At 40.8% G+C, this 22531-nt stretch overlaps 1 protein-coding gene across 1 annotated transcript in view; it reads right to left on the reverse strand.

The window, feature by feature from the left end:
- Window positions 1-12428, reverse strand: part of ERG (ETS transcription factor ERG) — a 103071-nt gene extending 90643 nt beyond the window's left edge. Inside the window, exon 1 of the mRNA XM_075854609.1 lies at window positions 12326-12428. Within this exon, the coding sequence (XP_075710724.1) occupies window positions 12326-12343 (18 nt within the window). The 5' untranslated portion in view covers window positions 12344-12428. The remainder of the gene's footprint in view (window positions 1-12325) is intronic.
- Between the last annotated feature and the right edge of the window lie 10103 nt (window positions 12429-22531).

A 22531-nucleotide genomic window follows, 5' to 3' on the forward strand; every position in this document is an offset into this window, starting at 1 on the left:
TTCTACCACCTTGGTGAAAAATAGAAGAGGTAGTGCTGCAGGGATAATTGATAGTTGTAAAATTCCTTGCATACGCACTCCGCAATAGATTTTATTCGGTTTTTATACGCAACTAGGTATTACCTGGTTGCATTCTACAGACTGCAGATTATGCCTGTGAGTGGTTAATTGGTTCGTGCGTTTTATATTCAACGTTTGGCAATGTGAACACTAACGCAATGAACTGCCAGTTCTTAAATTCTAAAGTATTTCATTCATGCAGCAGTACACACAAATGGACAGGCTCTGTTAAATTTATAAGCAATTACTAGGTAGATTCAAATGTCGGATTCGCTGGTTGTGTATCGCCAGCAAATCCTCAAGATGTAGGTAGTTTGAGCCTTGGTAGCTCACGCAGCTCAACACCCCGTAATGCTATAAGGTGCAAGCTGTCAGAGCCACGGCAGCTCAGTATCTTTATTCCAATTGGGTAGTTGGTGTATTATACGGACTGCAAATTATGCCTGTGAGTAGTTGATTTGTTAGTGCGTTTTATATACAACGCTTTAGCAATGTGAACACTAACATAATGAGCTGCCAGTTCTTAAACTCTAATGTATTTCATTCAGGCAGCAGTGCATACAAGTGGACAGGCTCTGTTAAATTTGTAAGCACTACTAAATAAATTCAAATGTGAGGTTCGCTGGTTGTTTTGCGCCAGCAAATAATCAAGATATGGATTGTTAGAGCCTCGGTAGCTCACGCAGCTCAGCACCCCACAGTGCCGTAAGGTGCAAGCTGTCAGTGCCACGGCAGCTCAGTAGCCTGTGATGGTATTGCCACCACGTTCATTCGTTCCCCTTTTGTGCAGAGCGAACTGACAGCTGTGGTGCTATTGCCACTACCTTCGTTCGTTCCGATTGCAGTGGACGAGCTGATTGCGGTAAGGTTAGATTTTAAAATTTTTCAATTTACTAATCTTGCCCTCTAAAGTCGAAAATCTTTCCCTATTGTCAGGGTCGGTATGGTCCCGACGCGCGTTTCACTGATCAAAGTCAGCTTCTTCCGGGGGCGGGAGCGTTTTGTTTCTGAAGCTATTTAAAGCCCAGAATTTGATTGACATTGAGTATAGCCAATCAGTTACAAGGTGATTTGTTACATTGTTTCTATTGTGAAGGGAACAGTGATTAAATTCCCATCGATAGTTACAAAGCAACCTCGCTTCATACAAGATTCATCTCAGCGGTGTTTAATGGATTGATTAATTTCTTTAGCATTTATTTGTCTACCCAAAAAATTCGGACATGTTATGATGAAGGGTATCACATCATAAACTATATGTTATTGGATAACTTCAAAATAATAATGATATACTTCTGAAATAATATTGTCTTTACTTTTTGTATTGTTGGACCTACAAGATTTTTAATTTTTTAATTTTTTGTTTATTTATTTGTATATTCGGTATTTATATAATTTTTTTAATATTAATCTTTATTTTTTATTTTTTATTATTTATTAATTATTTTAAATATTTTTTTAAAAGGATTTTTTAGGGTTTTGAATAATTTTTATGTATTTATCGTTTTTAGTGATTGCTAACCCTTAAAGTCTTAAATTCCTTATACCATATTTAAATAGAAACCCTGTGAACAATAATAACACAGTATATCAATCCCATGACTAGTGTCTCATTAATATTCTTTATTTCCTGAGACTAGTTTCCCATGTACCCTTTTAGTGGATATTCCTAAAAGTTATGACATTTTATTACACACTATATACCTAGATCTCCTGTTGTTGTTGATCTGGTATTATATTGGACTTATTGTAATATATGATTGGCTTGAGACTACATGCAATAACACATATTCCAGATTGGCTTATTGGGAAATTGTTATTTATTTGTGTGTATTTTGTATAGAAAGGATGAAATGGAAGTATCACTTATTTAAAGGAAGCAGCCAAAGTTGAAGGATTCATTTAAACCATGTGGGCTCACAGAGTTCATATTGAAAATCCACTTACTCTCTTCTTTTAACAACAGAGAGTCCACATCCCCACCTCTGATGCCAGTGGTGAGGTGACATATGGCCCAGCCTGATAGTTCTCTAAAATTGAGATTGTGGCTGTGTTTGAAGTGTCTGGCCACTGGTGTTGGTTGAAACTGTTTATTTTGTTTTTTTGTCTCCATTTCCACTTTATCATAATTTCTAATGTTACCAATATGTTCCCTTATTCTAGATTTAAGGTCTCTCTTGGTTTTTCCCACATAATGTAGGTTACACGTGCATCTTAGGACATATATCACCCCCTTGGTGGCACAAGTGATATGCTCCTGAATTTTGTAGTAAACTCCTTTTTCATTCCTAAAACCCTGCTTTTTTATGAGGATTTGACAGGCTGTGCATAGGCCGCATGGGTAGAAACCTGGGTACTTTTGTTGTTTCTTTTTTATACAATCCCTCGAAAAATGGCTTTTGACAATGTGTTGTTCTATAGTATTGCTTTTTCTGTAACCTGAGGAGATTGTTGTACCTAGACATTGTTTAAGGTCTTCATCCAATAGTAAAATCTGCCAATGTTTTGCCATAATGTTGTGCATATCCTGCCATTTGTTGTGCAACGTGGTGATAAACCTTACTTTATTGTCACTTTTCGACTTTGCCTTTGGAACTAACAATGTGTCCCTGTCTGTTCTAAGTGCCATATTATATGCCTGTTTTATCTGATGTCCAGAGTAATGTCTGTCTTTTAATCTTTTTTTCAAATCTGCCGCTCCTTTCTTGAAATTTTCAAAAGTCGAGCAGTTTCTCCTTAATCTAAGGAATTCTCCTTTGGGGACCCCTCTGATTGTCCTTTTGAGGTGAGCACTATTTGCATCAAGCAGGCTGTTGGTAGCTGTCTCTTTCCGATATAAGTTCGTGACGATGTCCCGATTAGGATCAATGCCAATTTTAATATCTAGGAATGTGACCTCCTGCCTGCTGTAGTTGAGGGTTAACTTCAAGTTCAGGTCGTTGTTATTCAGTGCCTTCATGAAGTTTTGTAGTTCCCCCTCTGTACCACTCCAGATGAACACGATATCGTCGATATATCTTCGCCATGTTGTAATTTTGTCTGTGTACCTCTGGAGTGGTTCCCCAAAAACAACTTCTTCTTCCCACCATCCAAGGAACAGATTGGCAAAAGTAGGTGCACAAGTTGTCCCCATCGCCGTTCCTTGGATTTGTAGGAAGAAGCGGGAGTCAAACACAAAATAATTCCTGCCTAGAATAAATCTTAGAATATTGTTGGCAAAGATCCTCCTGTTAGGGTTATAATTTTCTTCTCGTCCCAAGAAGAAATCCACTGCTTCACAGCCCAAATCATGTCTGATATTTGTATAAAGACTCTCTACATCCAGGGTCACGAGAATTTCTCCCTCCTCCAAGTTAGCATTGTTTAGCTCTTGGAGTATTTGCATCGTATCCCTGGTGTAGGAGGGTAGTCTATATACAAAATCTCTTAGTTCTTGATCGAGCCATTGGCTACATCTCTCAGTAAGACATCCTTGGCCAGATACAATTGGTCTACCTGGTGGGTGTTCCGCATTTTTGTGAATTTTTGGTAGCATATAAAAGGTTGCCACCTTAGGATGTCCCACTGAGAGAAATTTAGCCTCACCTTCAGAAATGGCCCTATCTTCTACCCCTGACTTGATAAGTTTCTCGTATTCCCGTAGGAATTGAATGGTGGGATCCCCCCATAGGGGTTTGTAGCAGTCTTTATTATTGAGCTGTTTTTTGGCTTCCCTTATGTAAAGATCCTTGGGCCAGATGACCACATTTCCACCTTTGTCCGATTGTTTGAAAACTACATCCGTCCAGGTCTTAAATTCTTCAAGAGCCTTATATTCGTCTCGTGTGATGTTATTTTGTCCTGGATTTTCACTAATTTTTAAAAGATCTTTGGTGACTAATTCCACGAAAATTTTAACTTGTGGACATGTGTCCAGAGGAGGCATTTTCTTAGATTTTAATTTCAATCTCGGATTTAGGGTATTGGTTTCCTCTAACTCAGTTGTTGCGATTTCCAAGTTTATTTCTTCACTCACAAACTGGCCTTCTATAGCTAATTCTTCTAAGTTCCTCAAGGTGGCAATCTCTAGTGCATTAAGGCTCCTTTTGAAGGGGTCCATTTCCCTATCTCTTTGACTAAAGATTTTTTTATATATTAATTTCCGACCAAATAGATGTAAGTCTTTTATAACCTCAAACTTGTTGAGTCTAGGTGTTATGCAAAAATTATAACCTCTTTTAAGGATATTCGTTTGTGCTTTCGTAAGCACATGTTGTGATAGGTTAATTATTTGCATTGTGTTGTGTTCACCAGTGTGTATATTTATCTTCTTCTCCTGCCCCTGGGGGGACCTCCTCTGTCTCTCTGTTGTCCCCTGTATCCCCAGCGTAATCTGTCCCGTAAAAAAGTTTGTTCTTGTAGTGTCTCTGAGTTAGAATGACCCTTGGAGGTACTGCTTTTAGTTCTTTCTGATTCCCCCTCTAATTCCGAAGAGTCTGAAACTTCAGATTCGCTATTATCTTGGTTGTAGCGAGAGAATCCTGGTTTAGTGCTCTTTTGATAATTTTTATCAGCTGCCCTCTGTGATCTATTACCCCAGATGTATACTGAATTGGACTTATAGTCACGCTGGTCACGTAAGAATTTCCTTCTCTTTTTTTCTTTTATTTTAATTTCAATTTTATCAATTTGGACCAGGACTTTGTCAAATTTATCCTCAAATTCTTTATTATGTTTGTGAGTTTCAAGGGCTTCTATTGTTTTATTGAGTTGGGGTTCTATTTTTTCTAGCAGAATGGATTCATCTTCCACCAGAATTGTCATCAAAGTTCTAGAGCAGATTGTCAGGGCTTCCTCCCACCTAGTTTTTAATTCTGGTTTGCTGAGTTCATAGCTTGGGAACAGCGGTATTCTCAAACCTCTAGTTATTAGATTCAAAGACAGATACTGTTCTAGTGTGGACTTTGTCCACCAGGCTTGAGTCTGTTGTAACGAAAATCCAGAAGCCAAAGATGTCTGTAAATTCTGCATAGACTAATCGGGAGAAGTCGTCATAACGATCTGACCTAAATTAAGAAGAGGGAAAGTAAAGGACTGCAATCACAGAAGACGTCCCCTGTGAGTCACTAGATGTAATTGTACTATATTCACTGTGTGGGGTAGGAGAGGGCAGGGCAAAATTTGCGCCGGGGCCCATAGGACTCTAGTTATGTCACTGCCTAACTACAACTGTGAAAACCTGATATGACTGGCAGAAGACAAAAGAGGACAACTCAAGGATTTATATTTACTGGTCATTTTAATCGGTTTTTTAATTTTTTTTTGCTTTTGGTTTTTATAAGAGAAATCTATTTTTTATTCAATATATTATGTATTTATTACAAAATGGAAAAGTGAGGTCATAGTGGAGCCTCCATGGGGTATACGGTACTTTTTAGAACAGTACAATGAAGCTTGATCACCTTTGTTAAAGGCAGAGCACAGAATTCTATTAGACAGGAAACTGGAAATGTTTCCTGTATTAGTCCTCCTTGATTTGGCCAGTAATCTGTATGGGAAATTGACAGAGGAAATATCTGTCTACAGACCTTTTATCATTGGATTTTATGCTGCAGTAGCAGGTTGGTGTGATCAGGCTCGAAAATATGCAAACACAGTGCTAAAAGGGTTGTCTGGATTACAGAACCCATTTTCGAATACCCTATTATTAAATTCAGAGTCAATACAGTATGGATCTCCCATTTAGGATCCTGATCAGAAGAGTGGTTAAATAGATCGTCTCTTAGTCTGGAGGACCAAGTCCATCCGCACATTTTAATGGGACCTGTGTAATACCTAATTTGTCCTGTAGTGGCACTGCAGGGGAACTGAACAGTTGCTGCTGAGTTCTTTCACAGATTACAGCTGCTCGCTGAGGGTCTAAAAGGGTTCTAACAAATAAGGATGCCTATAACTAGTAAATATAAACAATTATTCAGTAATACAGGAGCAGGGGATGTATTGTTGCATAACTATTCAGTTTGCCATTCAGGACTCTAAGAAAGCTAGGTAGCATCAATTGCCTACATATACAGGCTTTTTTTTTTTTTTAAATCAAACACTCCACCTGGTCCCTGATTATTCTCAAAATTGCGCCCCAATTAAAAAAAAAAAAAAGTTGAGACATTTCCTGACTTCGCCTTTGGTATTTCCCCTGATGTCGTTAGCACCACTCAGTGACTACTCTGAGGATTGTAAACTAGAAATCTCACCGGGAAAGTCCATACCTCCTTGCAGGGGTTTAGGCTGATGAAGAGGCAGACTCTTTAGACTCCATACCTCAGTTTAACCAGGTGGGCCATTCCTTTTGAAAAACGAATGAACCTGGCGCAAATGGTTAATAAATATGTTGCATAGTTAAGACAGCGGCCTATTATATTAAACTATCTGACAGTCATATAATCTAATCTAGATTCTCAACAAAATTTTCTCATCACTTTCCAAATTTGTGTAGCGACAAGAATATTTCAATACAAATATTCTTGCATTTTACTGTTTGCAACTTTTTGGGAGCCGGGTACGCCCAAATCTGGATTAAACTGCCCAATGAATCCACAGGATAGGTCATCAGTATATGATCGGTGGGGGTCCGCCACACGGACCCTGCACCGATCAGCTTCTCTGGCTGTCTCCAGCGCCGGATGTTATGAAGGGTATGCAGTAGTCGGAGCCGGAAGCAGATGTCTCCTACTACTGCATAGCGGCCGTGCTTCAGAACAGTAACTCTGCTCCTATTCACTTGAATAGTACTGCGGCTCAGCCGCTATTCTGTGACCAGAGCCATCAGTTTAAGGCATGGACATCCGACAGCTGATTGGTGCGGGGTCCCGGTGTCGGACCTCCATGGATCATATACTGATGACCTACCCTGTGGATAGGTCAACAGTTGTCCGTGTGTGAACAACCCCTCTCAGTTACTTAGAAAAAATTAAAATTATTAGCACTGTCGACAGTGGCTAGCCTACTTGCTGACAGTTTCCAAGGAGCAAAAACCTGAAAAAATAAGTGAAAACAACAGGAAAGCTAATGACGGTATATCATAACAAAGAAGATGTATTTTTTTTACTAAATAGTACTATAGTTACCCACCCATATAGGAGAATTTGCCAGGCCATGGATTTGAAGGAGACAGAAAAACAATTGACTTAAGGTCGTAAGAATATCATAGGATTGTCTTAACCAGACAACTCCTTTTCAAAAGCAAACAGCCTTGGAAGTGCCCTCTGATCAGCTGGGGGGGGGGGGGGATACAGGCATCCGCACATTTTCCCTGCAGGGGCCACTATAGGGCACGTTGTATTACACAGCTTATAACTATCTTTTATACTAATATTTTATATATCGTATCTTCCAACTTGTCCCTGCAATAAGTTAAAAAAGAGCATTTTTGAGAGTCTGTGAGCTGGGACCCCAACAAATTCCCAGAACTAATGGGCTGTGGCTCTCAGTAATGCACATAAACCCTTTCAAAGCTTGGAATATCCAACACTGAGCTTCTTTGGGAATGCCGTAGACGTCAATGATGCTGCATTGCCCATAAACACTATGAAGCCGTTGAAGTAAATGGTGCACTGATGATGATGTATTTAAGATTCCAATAAATTAGACCTAAGGGAGTTTGACAACATTGAAGGGGTTTTCCAACTGATGGCTTATCCTTAGGGCCCACACCAGCATCAGCAGAATGAAAGGGCAGTGCCATGGCCCCTCCACTACAGTGTCATCCAGTCATGAGTCTGATTGTGAAAGGTAATGCAGCTCCCCCCCACTCAACTGGGTTGCGTTGCAGTATGCGGCACACTTTTATGAACGTCATTGTGCCTCGGCACTGCAGTTGAAGGGCTATGGCCCTGCTGATCATGTGGGAGCCAGGGGGGTTATATCCCCACAATTATACATTAATGACTGCCCCGGTGTCTCCATTATGGGAGTTGCTAGAGTCGCATCGACATGACATGACTAATTACAGTAATTAAAGCGAGTGTCTGGTTTAGAAAACCCATTTTGAAATACTTAGGGCATTCTGTTAATAGTGGGACCCTTGTTCAGGACTTCCATCAATAACCCAGGGAAGAGAGCATCTCCAAAGACTGTCTCTCACTCTGGAGGACCTGACACGTCCGTGAACTGCACGGGTAGCCCAATGATTTCAATGTACACCATGTAATGCATCATTTCCCCTGTGGAGGCGCTGCAGGGAAATTAAACACTGGCTGCTGGGTTTCCCTAAAGATTACAGCTGATCACTAAGGGTCTCAGCATCAGGGCACTCTGTAATAGGCTTATTTTTTGGGGAATCTTCTAACAAAAAGGAATTCTCCAAAGTAGACAACCCTTTTAAAGCTAGAATTTTAATTTAATGAAGAATATTAGTATTTTTCTAGTAGCCTCATGCGGTTATTGTGGGGATTGTTTGCATTTTAGACATTCCTCCAGCTACTTCTTGCATTTCACTGTGGTTAGAGGTCTGTGAGTCAGTTACAACGCTCACAATAATTGCCCTCAGTCCCTCAGATGAAACACTACAAAGCTGCGGAACGACCACAAACCTGAACATGTCACAGGGACATATGAGTTAGCACTTTAGGAAGACGCCATCTGCTCAACAGAAAACAAGGCAGTTTGCACTGCGCAATATTTCTCCACTCCCTTGAGACATGAGAGGCCGAAGAACAATACAAGAGGTGAATAAGGTATAAAAGAGGATGTGGTGGATCCTTCCTCATTGTATCATTAATTACCGATGATAACAAAAGGGTTCCTTAATAATCTGGTATTGAGGAAAGATGTAATTTCTCCCACATCTTGGGGCCCCATAGGGCCACATGTGGTAACTTAGAGCCTCTTGCGCCATTCTGTAGCACTTAAACCTCATTACACCATTACACCAATTAATACTTCATTTATATTTTATTTATACAAGATAGGACAACTTGAGGACTTAGATTTAATTGGATAATGGGATTTTGGTTTCTACCATTTAAAGGGGTCTTCCAGAACTAAAATATTGATGTCCTATCCTTAAGATAGGCTATCAATGTTTGGAAGGTGCTGGTCCTGGGGGTTAGAATATCAAAACAAAGCCCCCTTTACTATTTAACCAGACATAGTGACTAATCCACACTGTTTTAGGGGGACGGAGTTACACAGAGATTGGGATATATAGAAGAGAATGGGCCCGAAAGGAAATTCCAAAAAAAGGCCCCCCATTATTCTGTAGAGTTTTGCCATTCAGGTCAGAAGTGTCTGGTGTTTTTTGCCCCCGCTACATTCTTTTTATGACCCTTGAGACGTTTCCCCACCCCATTGTTTGCTAACAGTGCAGTTTTGCACAGGATCTTGACCCCCAAGGAGCAAACAGAACAGGACCAACAAGGGCTGGGCCCCCTCTCACCGCATAGTCTACTTCCATGGTACTCTATGGCATACACATCATCGGCACCGACCTTTCAGGCTCTGGACTAGGTATAGCAAAGTGTATTTGTTTTTCTGTATTGTTCCTTTAAGTAGATACATACATAAAAAAAGGCAAATTATTAATAATAATACAAATAATAACTATAATATCAACGTAAGCCGTACAATAATATACTGGGAGTAGTTGGAAATTGAAATAAATGGAAAGCTGACAATGGTGTTACAAAATGTTATTAAATTTCCATATAACAGCCCCTCACTTAATAATATGATCACATGACCGGGGTTCTGTATAATTTTCTTTGCTTAAGTCACATTACTTTACAAAATGAGACAAAATGGAGGACTTTGATAGCAAGGAGTGTAGCTATGGGGGGTGCAGAGGTAGCAGTCGCCCCTGGGCTCAGGTGCCTGAGGGGGTTCAAAGACCCGTCTGCCACATAATAGTATTACAAATGGCACTTGGTAGGTGGGGGCCCTGTTATACTTTGCATTGGGTCCAGTAACACCTCTGGAGAGAGCTAGGTAGCTATGTTTCTTAAGGAACCAAGTTAGTGGAATATTTAAAGAGGATTAGAAATGTTGTAACCCCCCCCCCCCCAAAAAAAAAAAACCCAAAAAAACAACCCAGTTAGATATTCTGCCCTACCATATATACCTCACCTATTATAAATACCATCACATATGTACTAAGGGCATTGTCAACCTATTATTTGAGTCACAATTTTTTGATGTCAGCATTTGGCAATATTCTTTGGAACTTGCCACACAAATTCCTATAGATATCTGCACCCCTTAGGGTCTTGTACTCCTTTTTTTTTTTTTTTTTGCTCTTTTAACACAATTGGTGTTGTTTTTTTTAAAAATTACAATAATATATTTTGCTGTAATGTTTTGCAAAAATAGGAAATAATAGCAAAAACTGTATGAACTTGGAATCTTATCATACATCACAGTTTCTGATGTCGTTTTTTATTTTTAGCCCAAGCCAGGAGGGGTTCATAGGGGAAGGAAATTATAAAGGAAAAAACTTTCAGGTATTTTGTGTTTCCATATAGTGAATCTTTCTTCCTGTAAAAAAAAAAAAATCTTCATAAAACGCCGCTAAATACAATAATAAGAATAAAAAAAATTGGGAAATACCAAAAACTGCCCAAAACCTAAAACTAATCTGGCCATTGCAGTGTTAAATGGCCAAAAAAATGTATATTTAAAATAACCTGTGTTAGCCCTGAGGACTAATTAATATTTTTGGTAGAAAACATAAAAGACAAGTATATTAATAATTTTAGAAATTCCAATATTTTGTTACCATTCTGCAGGTTATGTATATGCATTAAACAATTGTATTTTGTTTCCTTTTTCATTTGTTCTACTTTTAAAGTTCAAAAAGTTTATAACATTTCAAAATGTAATATTTTCTAAAAATTAAAAAATGCTAATAACAATAATAATAATAATAATAATAATAATAATAATAATAATATTGAGAAGCAAAATAACTACAAATAATAAATTTTGTATAATTCAGAACGAAAATCCAGTGACATTACCCAACTTATTTCTCAAATTTAACCAAAGGATTTTGAATTCTATAAAACTGGAAAAAGGCAGAAATTTTTTAATATTTAATGTAATTAAATTTTTTGATTTAATGTAATTTATCGACAATTTTTTTTGCACATTTTAAAAATGTTACTACTTTATGGCTATTTCTAAATATTCGTTTGTGACCTTTGCAATGTTCCCTTTTTCACTATAGATGGCTCATTTTCCAGTCCCCTGTTAACAAAACAATGTTCCCCTTATCAAGCCAGGCCAGGCACAGAGAAGTGATATCAATATAAAGCTCCCTGGCTTTATTGTTCCTGAGAATCCATACTGCATGTCCCCAGCAGCTATATGAACAACATTTTAGGCATCACTTTCAACACATGAAATTTTTTTTTGAAATTTACTATATGACCAAACTGGGTGTGCAACTCAACAAATTTTCTTTGTTAAATTGTGGAATTAAAATATATATAAAAATATATGTAATAATAGAACTAAAACTAAGACTACATTTTATAAGTAAAGAAAAAGTAAAAAATTATAAAAAATTAAAAAAAATAAAAAAAATTATTAAAAAATATTTAAAAAAATAGATAAATATATACTATATATAATATTATAACATTATTAATTAAATTACTAAACATTTTAAGCATTCACAACATATTATAATTCTCAGATTCAGTATTTAGCATTTTTACCTACCAGTATAGTATATATAGTGTATAGCATTAGTATATAGTTCAAGGTACTACGCTTAAAAATGATTCACCCCACAATACCAAATATTAATAAAAACTAATTACATTGAAAAAAACAAAATATAAAAATTTTAGATAAATGGCTATTTTTCTTGACGACCTCCGTAATAAAAAACCAAGAAAATCCAAAATTGTAGTCCAATTAACCGCAAAAACCTCTAATACTGTAGGTAGAATGAAAAAGATGGTGCTAAATTTTAAAGCCAAAAAAACCCCAAAAATGTCAAAGTCAACTAAACGAATAGGCTACAGGATCCCCAGCCTGAATCATGAAATAAAAAATAACAGTAAATAATTTTTTTTTGCCGAGATTCAAGTTTTTAAAGCTTGCGGATGGTAGAAATAGGAAAAAGGAAATTTACTAAGCGTTGCAAAGGAAATCTTGTTGCTCTATTGTGGCAGTGGGGGTGTTTCTTGCCCAACCCAAACTTATCTCTCTTGATAAAAAAAAGCAAAACGAAAAAGTAATAAACCAAAAATTTGTGAACCAAAGCAGTAGAGCAGATTTGTCTCACCTTGATCGTACTTGCCATCCTGCTGATCAGTTTTATTGATTCTATATTAAAAGTAAAATAATTTTTTTAGCTTCTCTCTGACCAGAAAGTAGAATTTTTGATGGTGTTGTTTGGAGCGGATGAGATTGTGCGAGCTCCGGGAAATGAAGTCAGGCAATGACAGGAAGAGAGTCCTATTGGTGCTGGCCTGTGTTACTCTAAGAAACAGGATATTTGGGAGAACCAAGATAAGAGGGCTTGAAAACAATGATGTTTTTCTTGATGATACGTGCTAGAAGATATATATATATAATTTTTTTTTGTAAATGTCATATGCCCATGTCTGCTCAGGCAGGTGTGACAGAAGGCAATGTTCAGCGATATGTAAGTTCAGGCAGGATACAGATGCTTGGAATTGCCAGCCAACTTTTGCCTCAGTTTATTGTAGCCTCTCCCTCGAGGATAAGAACATGTTTTGTGTTCAAAAAGGCAATATTTTATGTGTCATTTTATGCTGTTGTAGGTTTTACATGTAAATTCTATATTGTATGTGACACTTTTATTCTTGCCGACGTTCTGTTGAGTTAGAAGTTGTGGCATTATTGTCGGCCATAGACATGTAATAGTTATGATCTCCAACACGCCCATGAACAATCACATTCAAAATCTCAAAATCTCTGGTACCGCTTATTTCGGGGGCAATAGCGAATCACAGGTTTAAAAGCAGCCTGTCGGACCTTTATCTCTACCAATGGGAGATATTGGGCAGGCCTGAGGGGCATGGTAAGTGACAACTGCTCTGAACACATTTTTGTTTAGAAAAGTAGTTGTCACAAGCCTATTCAGCAGATGACCGGATGATTTAAAGGGAACCTGTCACCAGCATTTCACCTTTTGAGCTCTACTCACTCCTTGCTGGCCGCTGCTGTCTAAAGTTTATTGCCGTTATCCCCTCTCCTAAACTCCCCCTCCGACTGTAAATAATGGTCTGCAAAAATGGTCTGCCTTTTATGGTATGTCTCGTTTGCTCCTCTTCTTATGCCCGCCCACTGCCGAAAAATGGCCTGCCCTAAATGCTGTAATCTTGTCTGAGATAGCGCGCATGCGCCCGTCATGTATGGTCTGATGCCTTTCCTTCCCTCCTCCGACCCTCAAATCTAGTTACTGCGCATGCGCCGCTTTGGCTTCCCGTTGTGCGCACGCACCAGACAGGACACCGATGCGTAAGCGTGGGACTTCGCATATGCTCGGGGGAGGTGAGGAGCTGTCAATCAAAAGTAAGGAGGCAGGGTTAACTCGGAAAGGCTTGAGGAATAAAGATATGAATCTTTTTGAGTGAAGATATGACTCTTTAAGCTCATTAGCATACGGCGCCAGAACAAAGAAGATAATTATAGGTTACATAAAAATGATTCTTCACCCACTCCCACCAGGTATTGCTGGTTTAATAGGTGAAATGCTGGTGACAGGTTCCCTTTAAATAGTACTTTGAATAAGTGATTATTTGATACTGATATATGATTAGTTCTTCAGATTAGATTAAAGGGGTTTTCCCACAAAACACATGTATCCCCTCTCCACAGTAGGGATGCGGTCTCCGGCAGCTCCATAGAAATTAATAGAGCGTTGGTCGAGCATGGGCACCATCACTCCATTCTCATGGAGCACTTCGGGGGACATTCAGGCCCCCGTCCTTCTCATCTCTGGGGGTCCCAGCGGGCGTACCCCCAGTAATCATACATGTATCCCCTATCCTGTGGATAGGAGATACATGTGTTTTGTGGGAAAAGCCCTGTAAGTATAAAATATGTCACTCTATAAATGAAAAGTCATGCGACTTTCGAATATAATTTGAGGGGAATTTATCAACCTTTTTACGCCAGTTTTCTGGCTATAGAAAAGTCGCAAGAGGGCCTAAAAGTTTTAATTTGCTGTGCAAATAGTCTTTTTTATGATGCCGTTGCCATTTTGTGGAAAGGGGATGTGGCTTCTAAAAATGGGCGCGGCCACAGAAGCGACAAAATTTATTATTATTTACACCAGAAAACCGGCGTAAATTATAACTCTATGACAGCTGGCGTAGATTTTACTCTGTGGGGCGTAGCAAATTAGAGGTCCACTTGGGCCCCATACCTTGCCCCCTCAATCAGATTACCCCCCAACTCCCATTGATTTGGACAATTAATTAATTTAATTAATTAATTAATTAATTAATTAATGTTCAAATCACTGCTCCTCTTCTCCCCTTCGGGTCCCCTCAGCATGACGCCGTTCATACAAAGGACGGACACCAGGCAACAGTATTTGACAGAGCAGAGCTGACTTTGAGCGCTGCGTTGCAAATAAGGCCTGTTGCTGCTCGGTGTCAGGATCTTGCATGGGCAGCGCTGTCCAATTGGGTGGTGGGAATGGATGGCGCACGGGTGCAGTCGTTGCGCCACAATTATCGAGCACGGTCAGGGCCAGCCTTAGGGGTGTGCGACATGTGCCATTGCACAGGGCGCATTACTCCAGCACGTGGAAGGGGGCGCTGCGCTGGCTCACTTCCCCTGCTTGTGTTTCAGAAGCGCTCGGGCCCGGCAACTCAGCAGCTGCCTTTCCACCCGGGCGCTTCTCTTAGTGGCGTCGCTACCGCTGTAGCAGCCATAACGGCTGCTAGGGGTGGCACGGGGCATGAGGGTGCCCGAGCTGCCCACAGGGATGGCCCTCCCATGGCCGGTGGCACTGCTAGCAGCTGCTGTGGCTGCTATAGCGGCAGCGACGCCACATTCAATAGTATATTTAGGACGCAGATACTATTGAACACTACAGCAGAGCAGGGAGGTACCTCCCTGCTCTGCTATCTACTAGGCCAGTGGTTCGTAACCCGGGCTACCGCGAAACTCATCTGATCCACTGCCACGAACGTGCTTTCTCTCCTCCTCACAGTGCACGTGAGGAGGAGATTTTTTTGCAGCCCCCTTGTAGATAGCACCCCCCACCTCCGTAGATGGCACCCTCCATCCACTGCTTTCTGTACATTGCGCCACTGTATCTCCCTGAAGGAGGAGAATCCCCCTGTGGCTGGAGCGCTTGATGTCTCTGTCCATATATGGACAGTGACATTAGGGGCAATTCCTGAAGTGGAATCCCCGTCCACAGCAGTGCCGACGCTGTGACCAGGGATTACACTCCAGGAGAAGCCCCTGACATCTTTTTCCATTTATGGACAGTGATGTCAGGCGCTTCTCCAGGAGCTGAATCACCGGCCACCATGCTAGCAACGCTTTGGACAGGGGATTCAGCTTCTGGATTTGCCCCTGATGTCACTGTCCATATATGGACAGAGACATCAAGCACTTCTTCCAGGAGCAGAATCCCCGGCCACAGGGGGATTCCGCTCCTTCAGGGAGCTACAGTGACGCTATCTACAGGAAGGGTGGTGGGTGCTATCTGCAAGGGGGCTGTCTGGCACTACTTATAAGGGGGCTGAGTAGCACTACCTAAAAGGGGGCTGTGTGGCAGTACGTACAAGGGGGCTGTGTGGCACTACCTACAAGCAGGCTGTGTGGCACTACCTGCAAGGGGCTTTGTGGCACTACCTGCAAGGGGCTTTGTGGCACTACCTACAAGGGGCTGTGGGGCACTATCTACAGGGGGCTGTGTGGCACTATCTACAGGGGGCTGTGTGGCACTATCTACAGGGGGCATCTGTGAATGGCGGGCTGATGGTCATTTTACTCTGAGTGGGGGGCTGATGGTCATTTTACTGTGAGTGGCGGGCTGATGGTCTTCAAGTGGTTTCCACCTTTGACCTCCAGATGAAATTAATAGGAGGCAGAAAATACCTGCGGAGTGCTTTTTTTGCCTGCGCCTTTTGCATTAGCTTCAACGCTCACAAAACGCTGTCAATTCAAAATTCTGCCTTTCTCTAAACAATTTTTGGTAGGGGTGTCATAAGGATTTTTATTTTTCCAAGGGTGCCTTGAGTCCGAAAAGGTTGGTAAACTCTGTACTAGGCCACAGGGCACTGGATCACGCCAGCCTACGCAAGGATCCCTTCGTCGGCATTGTGGAGCAGCTCTGTTCTTCATGGGAATGGGGCCTAGGTGAGTACAATTTTTGTTTGAGGGGCACTGTCTACAAGAGGGAGGTGGGGACTGTATGGCGCTGTCTACAAGGGGGAGGTGGGGGGCTGTATGGCACTGTCTACATGGGGAGATGGGGCTTTATGACAATGTCTACAAGAGGGAGGTGGGGGCACTGTGTACAAGAGGGAGGTGGGGGCTGTAAGGCACTGTCTACAAGGAGGATGGGGCTGTATGGCACTGCCTACAAGGAGGAAGTGGGTGGCACTGTGTACAAGAGGGAGGTGGGGGGCTGTAAGGCACTGTCTACAATGGGGATGTGGGGGCTATATGGCACTGTCTACAAGGGGTAGGTGGGGCTGTATGGCACTGTCTAAAAGGGGGAGGTGGGGGCTGTATGGCACTATCTACAAGGGAGAGATGGGGGCTGTATGACAATGTCTACAAGGGAGAGGTGTGGGTCACTGTGTACAAGAGGGAGGTGGGGGCTGTATGGCACTGTCTACAAGGGAGAGGTGGGGGACTGAATGGCACTATCTACAGGGAGGCTGTATGGCTTAATCTACAGAGGGGTACAATCTACAAGGGGGGCTGTGTGTGGCAGCTAGGGGAGGGGGCATTATACTGTGTGGAGGCCACACATTATACTGTGTAGGGGCACTACAGGCTGCAATATACTGTGTGGGCACAATTAGATGACAAAATACTGTGTCCTTGAAGGGGTTATAATATATTATATTATTAGATATTATTATTATTATTATTATACTGTATGGGGGCACTAAATGGGCATTATACTGTGTGTTGAGCACTAAAGGGGCATTATACTGTGTGGGAGCACTATATAAGGCATTATACTGTGGGGGTTCGTTATACTTTTTTATGGGGCATTTTTTAATGATGGGATGGGCCGCCGAAAGATCATTTCGCACGGGACGCCATCTATCCTAAGGCCGGCCCTGCGCACGGTTGCGATCATGGCTAGCTGGAAAATGCAACAGATTTATTAAGAAGCGTGCGCCTCTTAAGTAATCTGCTGCAGCTTACTGCAACAAAGATGGCTAAGACTGGCACATGAAACGCCAGTCTTAGTAAATCTGCCCCTTTGTGTTTTTAATTCCTCACCATTTTCAACATATGTTTTTGCTGTCAGTGAGTGAGAACACTCTAGTTAAATTCAGAGGCGGCAATACAGACCTAGTTCTGCTCTCAGGTGTTGTATTGTAGGTTCCTTATGTAGGCAGCATGTGGCACTATTTGAGCGTATTTTTTTCTCCATCACGCCTTCAAAGAAAAACATAAGGAATCATTTGCCCCATAAGCATCACATTGGTGGAAAGAAGGGAGGTGGGTAATGAACTTGAGGGTCATTTCATACCATCATCCCAGGATGTTACACCGGCCGTAGGAGGCCCTATTGGGTTTGTATGGGAAGCACTATCCTTTATTCATGCTCATGGCAGAAGAGATCAGAAGCATTTTATTATTTTACCCATAAATCCCAACAACATATAAAAGCAATTTTTTTTAAAATTGTGATTGTGATTATCTTTTAAAACAGAAACAAGGCTCCAGAGAGAGATATTTCAGGAGAAAATAGAAAAGCTATAAATGGGTGATAAGAAAGTTATCGAGAGCGAGACACATTTTCTGTCATACTATACCCCAGCCTACAATTCTGCAGAGTGAGAGGGAATTATTTCCCAAAAAAGGAGTAACGCATATAATATAATGATATCGCAGGCTAGTCAATATCCAAATGACCATTATAATGTTTCCATACTATAATGGTTTTAAGAAAATGTAGACAAATAGTATAAAAGATGCACATGTAGAGGGGGCACCTACACCTGCCATAAGGCCCAATCAGAGGGGTGCCACCAATTATTTTTAAGCGACCCACCCACCCTGTGGCAGATATCAAGGGACTATTGCCGGAGCTGTTTGGTCAATTGGTTACAGTATAAGGTTGTTATAAGTGAGTTAGGTAGGGGTCCGACCTTTGTGCCCTACGTTGCCAAAAACGAATGTTTCTAAATCCCTGTTCCAAGCCAAGACAAGCCAAGCATCATCACTCTCTCCGGAAATGAATGGGAGTGTCGGTAACAGCTGAGTGGATATCACACATGTATACCCAGACCAAAAAAGAAGTAAAAACTTTACCTCTCTGACATACTCGAGTGGGTATAAAAGATAAAATATGTATTAATAAAAGGCCACATTAAGTGGAGAAAAAGGGGTAAATTTCTGAGTACCAATAGACTTGGGAACCCAGTTATTTGGAAAGAGTATAGTGGAATAGTTAGGGCACTCGATGGTGATATTATTTAGGCATTATGTAGAATTATTATTTGGGTAATAGATGGCACTGTTAATAGGCAACTGTGGTGGTATTATCTGGGCACTGTATGGTGGTGTACTTTGGGCAGTTTATGGTGGAATTATGAATTATTTGTGCAGTGTATGGTGGTATTATTTGGGCGGTGTATGGTGGTATAATTTGGGCAGTGTATGGTGGTATTATTTGGGTAGTGTATGGTGATATTATTTGGGCAGTGTATGGTGGCATTATCTCTGCACTTTATAGTGGTATTATTTGGGCAGTGTATGGTGGTATTATTTGGGTAGCTTATGGTGGTATTATTTTGCCAGTGTATGGTGGTATTAATTGGGTAGAGTATGGTGGTATTATTTGGGCAGTGTATGGTCGTATTATTTGGGCAGTGTATGGTGGTATTATCTGGGTAGTGTATGGTGGTATTATTTGGGCACTGTATGGTGGTATTATTTGAGTACTGTATGGTGGTATTATTTTGGTAGTGTATAGTGGAATTATTTGGGCAGTGTATGGTGGTATTATTTGGGTAGTGTATGGTGGTATTATTTAGGTAGTATATGGTGGCATTATTTGGGCACTGTATGGTGGTATTATTTGGGTAGTGTATGGTGGTATTATTTGGGTAGTGTATGGTGGTATTATTTAGGTAGTATGTGATGGTATTATTTGGGCAGTGTATGGTGGTATTATTTGGGCACTGGGTGACACTTTTATTTGCACAATGTATGAAGTAATACTGCAATTTGAACGCTGTATGGCCATTAAATTTTGAAGGATTATCATTGTGATTATGCTACTCTGTATTGAAGGTCTAGAAGTTTAATAAATTCTGCCATTTTACCTGTAGCCTTTTTCAAGTTATTCTCATATACACTAGATGGAGAAAAGTATTGGGACACACCTCTTAATAATTGAATTCAGGTGTTCTATTCAGTCCTATTACCACAGGTGTACAACAACCAGCACTCGCCACGTAGTCGCCTTTACAGACATTTGGGATAGAATGGGTCGTTGCAAAGAGATCACTGAATCTAGCGCGGTCCCGTAATAGAACGTCACCATTTTAACAAGTGAGTTCCTGAAATTTCTTCCCTCCTTGATATTCCACAAACACCTGTGAGCAGGTTTTATTGTAAAGTGAAATAGTTTAGTAACCGCAGAAACTCAGCCACGAAGTGCAGGCCACGTACAGTTACAGAGCGGGGGCGCCGAATGCTGAGGCGCATAGTGCATAAAAGTCGCCAACGCTCTGCTGACTCAATAATTGCAGAGTACAGACCTCCTCTGGTATTAACATCCGCACAAAAACTGTGCCCGGGGAGCTTCATGGCATGGGGGCCGAGCAGCTGCATGCCAGCCTCACATCACCAAGCACAATGACAAGCATCGGATGAAGTGGTGTAAAGCCGCCGCCACTGTTTCTGTAGACTCTCCGACAATCTGGGACAGGAGACAAGTATGTTATGAATTTAGAGGAAATAGGTAAAGTTTACAGTGTACAGGGTTTAGGTCAAAATCGAGTCAATTAGAAATACCTTGGTGAGTCCTCATTAGGTGTTGGTTCTCTGCTTCTTCTGGATGGAGCATCAGTGGAATAGTTCAAGGTAGATTCATTCTTTATTTCCAGTACTGCTGGAGGCGTTTAATGTATTCGTTTGCTATACAACCCCTAATCGGGTCAGTAGAAAATATATAGCAAGTGAATATGGAGAGCGCCACCTAGAGGAGTAAAACTGCACTGGAAATTTGAGAATTATATTCTACCCAGTGCTCCGTACAGAAGATATAAAGAACCAATGCCTCTTGTAGACTACCCAATTATACATAAACACATGGAGACAGGGCAGGGATGTGCCGGGAGTCTGAACCATGTTTAATATATCCTAGAGACAAATAACACGGGGTAAAGAGCTATTCTTGTCTTCAATCTTTATCTGCAAGATGTAAATAGTAAAATAGAGGATGTTCACGAGAGGTCGCTTCCTGTCATCTGCGCTCTGGACACGGTGCGGCGAGATAACACTGGATTGTTTTCTTATCATTTCCCCGACATAAACACATAAAAAATACTTTTAGCTTCTACTGTGAGAAGAATGGCCTGGCCTGGGCTCAAGGGGTTAAATGCACACTATGGGAGAACCCACAACAGGACGGGCTTCAAGGAGAAACGTGTATGTACACAACCCGCCAGTAAAGAGATTTTACAGGTAGTGGATTATCAAATGTTTCGGATTATTAAATATGTAAAATAAAAAATTGGATGAACAAACAAAATATGTAACCATGACTTTGTTTTCATGAGTAGGTGGTTCGCTCTTGTCAGGTTTAGGCTTCTGGTTTTATAAATTTCCAGATTATTTAGCAGATTATCAGAATTTCAAAAATATATTTAAAGAAAAACAGTTGTGTGACTGCCCTGTTGGTAGGAAAAGTTACATAAATGACATTGATGCAAAGTCAAATATTTAGAAATGAGATAGAAAACAACCAGCTGATTGTGGCATAAACTTCAGTTCATGGTCATCGACTAAACAAAAATTTAAAATTGAAATTTCGATAGATTATCTGTCAATAATCTTTCACATGACGGAACGCGACCAATTAATGGAAAGTGGAAAACAGCGTTAGTACAATATCAAATCTATCCAAAGTCCAAGGTCAGTATCTAATTTTTTCCACTCTGTTTTTGAGTGCACCCTCAAAGCCGTATTAGTATGTGGGAGCCCTATATTTATCATCAAAAATGGGTCAGATCCCATTATGGGAATGCTGAAAAACTTCTTTAAAAGGTTGAATGCCACAAATTTTCATTCATTTATGACAGAATCCAATCCAATTTTTTTGCTAAAAACACGGCTCCTATACAGAGTTGTGACTTCTTTCTGTGGGGGCTACATAAGGAATACAGTGTAACTGTCCCTCCTAAGCCATAGGATATGAAGGACCTGAGACAACGCATCTGAAACAGTGGAGTCCATATCCGAGGATCAGCTGGCACGCGTGTGTGTATAGGCAATAAATCCAATTTAAAAAAAAGAACCTGCTGGTCTCCTAACATGACTGTTATTGCATAGTCTGGAGAATATTTTCGTAGAACTTTGTGCCGTCCCTCTGTTATTCCTCTTGGAAATATATAAATAATATATTTCACAACTGGGCGTTACCATTCTGCTTGTAAATGGGGCTTATCCCTACACACATTGTGATATTGTCCAATCAGTACTGACAGAGTCGGACTGCGTTAGGTGAGAGCAGTAAAGTGCCGTTTCCAGTTTCCCTCTTCGAAAACGGTATTTATGTCTTGCTTTTAGTCAGTAAATGTCACGAATGATCAGGAGAGAGTTTACCGATTCAATGCGTCACTTAAGTCCTTATAGCATAATTACATCAAGGTGAAGAATTCGGGAGAAAGAACAATGAATGACTTGGCAGCCAGTGATCTCAACGGGAGTGGAAAACACAGGAAGGACTATTATGCTTCACCCTATTATACTGACATCCGGACTGAATGTAACCAATACTGATCCGCTCCACCATCATCATCATCATCATCATCATCATTATTCTCCATGATTAAGACCCCAATTGATCAAGTCTTGTCTTATATAAATTGTTTGGGTTTAGTATTGACATGTACTAATGCCTTCCCGGAGGATTCTGGAGTTTCTACTGCCCAGGTTTGTAAAATTGTTCTCACCTCTTTAACCTCTCTACGACGGTAGACGGTTCCCGCATAATGATGGATATATCCGTCCTCTGATCGCGCGGGTACTGCCACTGTACCCACGCGATCAGCGGCAGGAGCACGTCTGTTATACACAA

The sequence above is a fragment of the Rhinoderma darwinii genome, chromosome 2, assembly GCF_050947455.1.
Source record: "Rhinoderma darwinii isolate aRhiDar2 chromosome 2, aRhiDar2.hap1, whole genome shotgun sequence".
Classification (NCBI taxonomy): domain Eukaryota; kingdom Metazoa; phylum Chordata; class Amphibia; order Anura; family Rhinodermatidae; genus Rhinoderma; species Rhinoderma darwinii.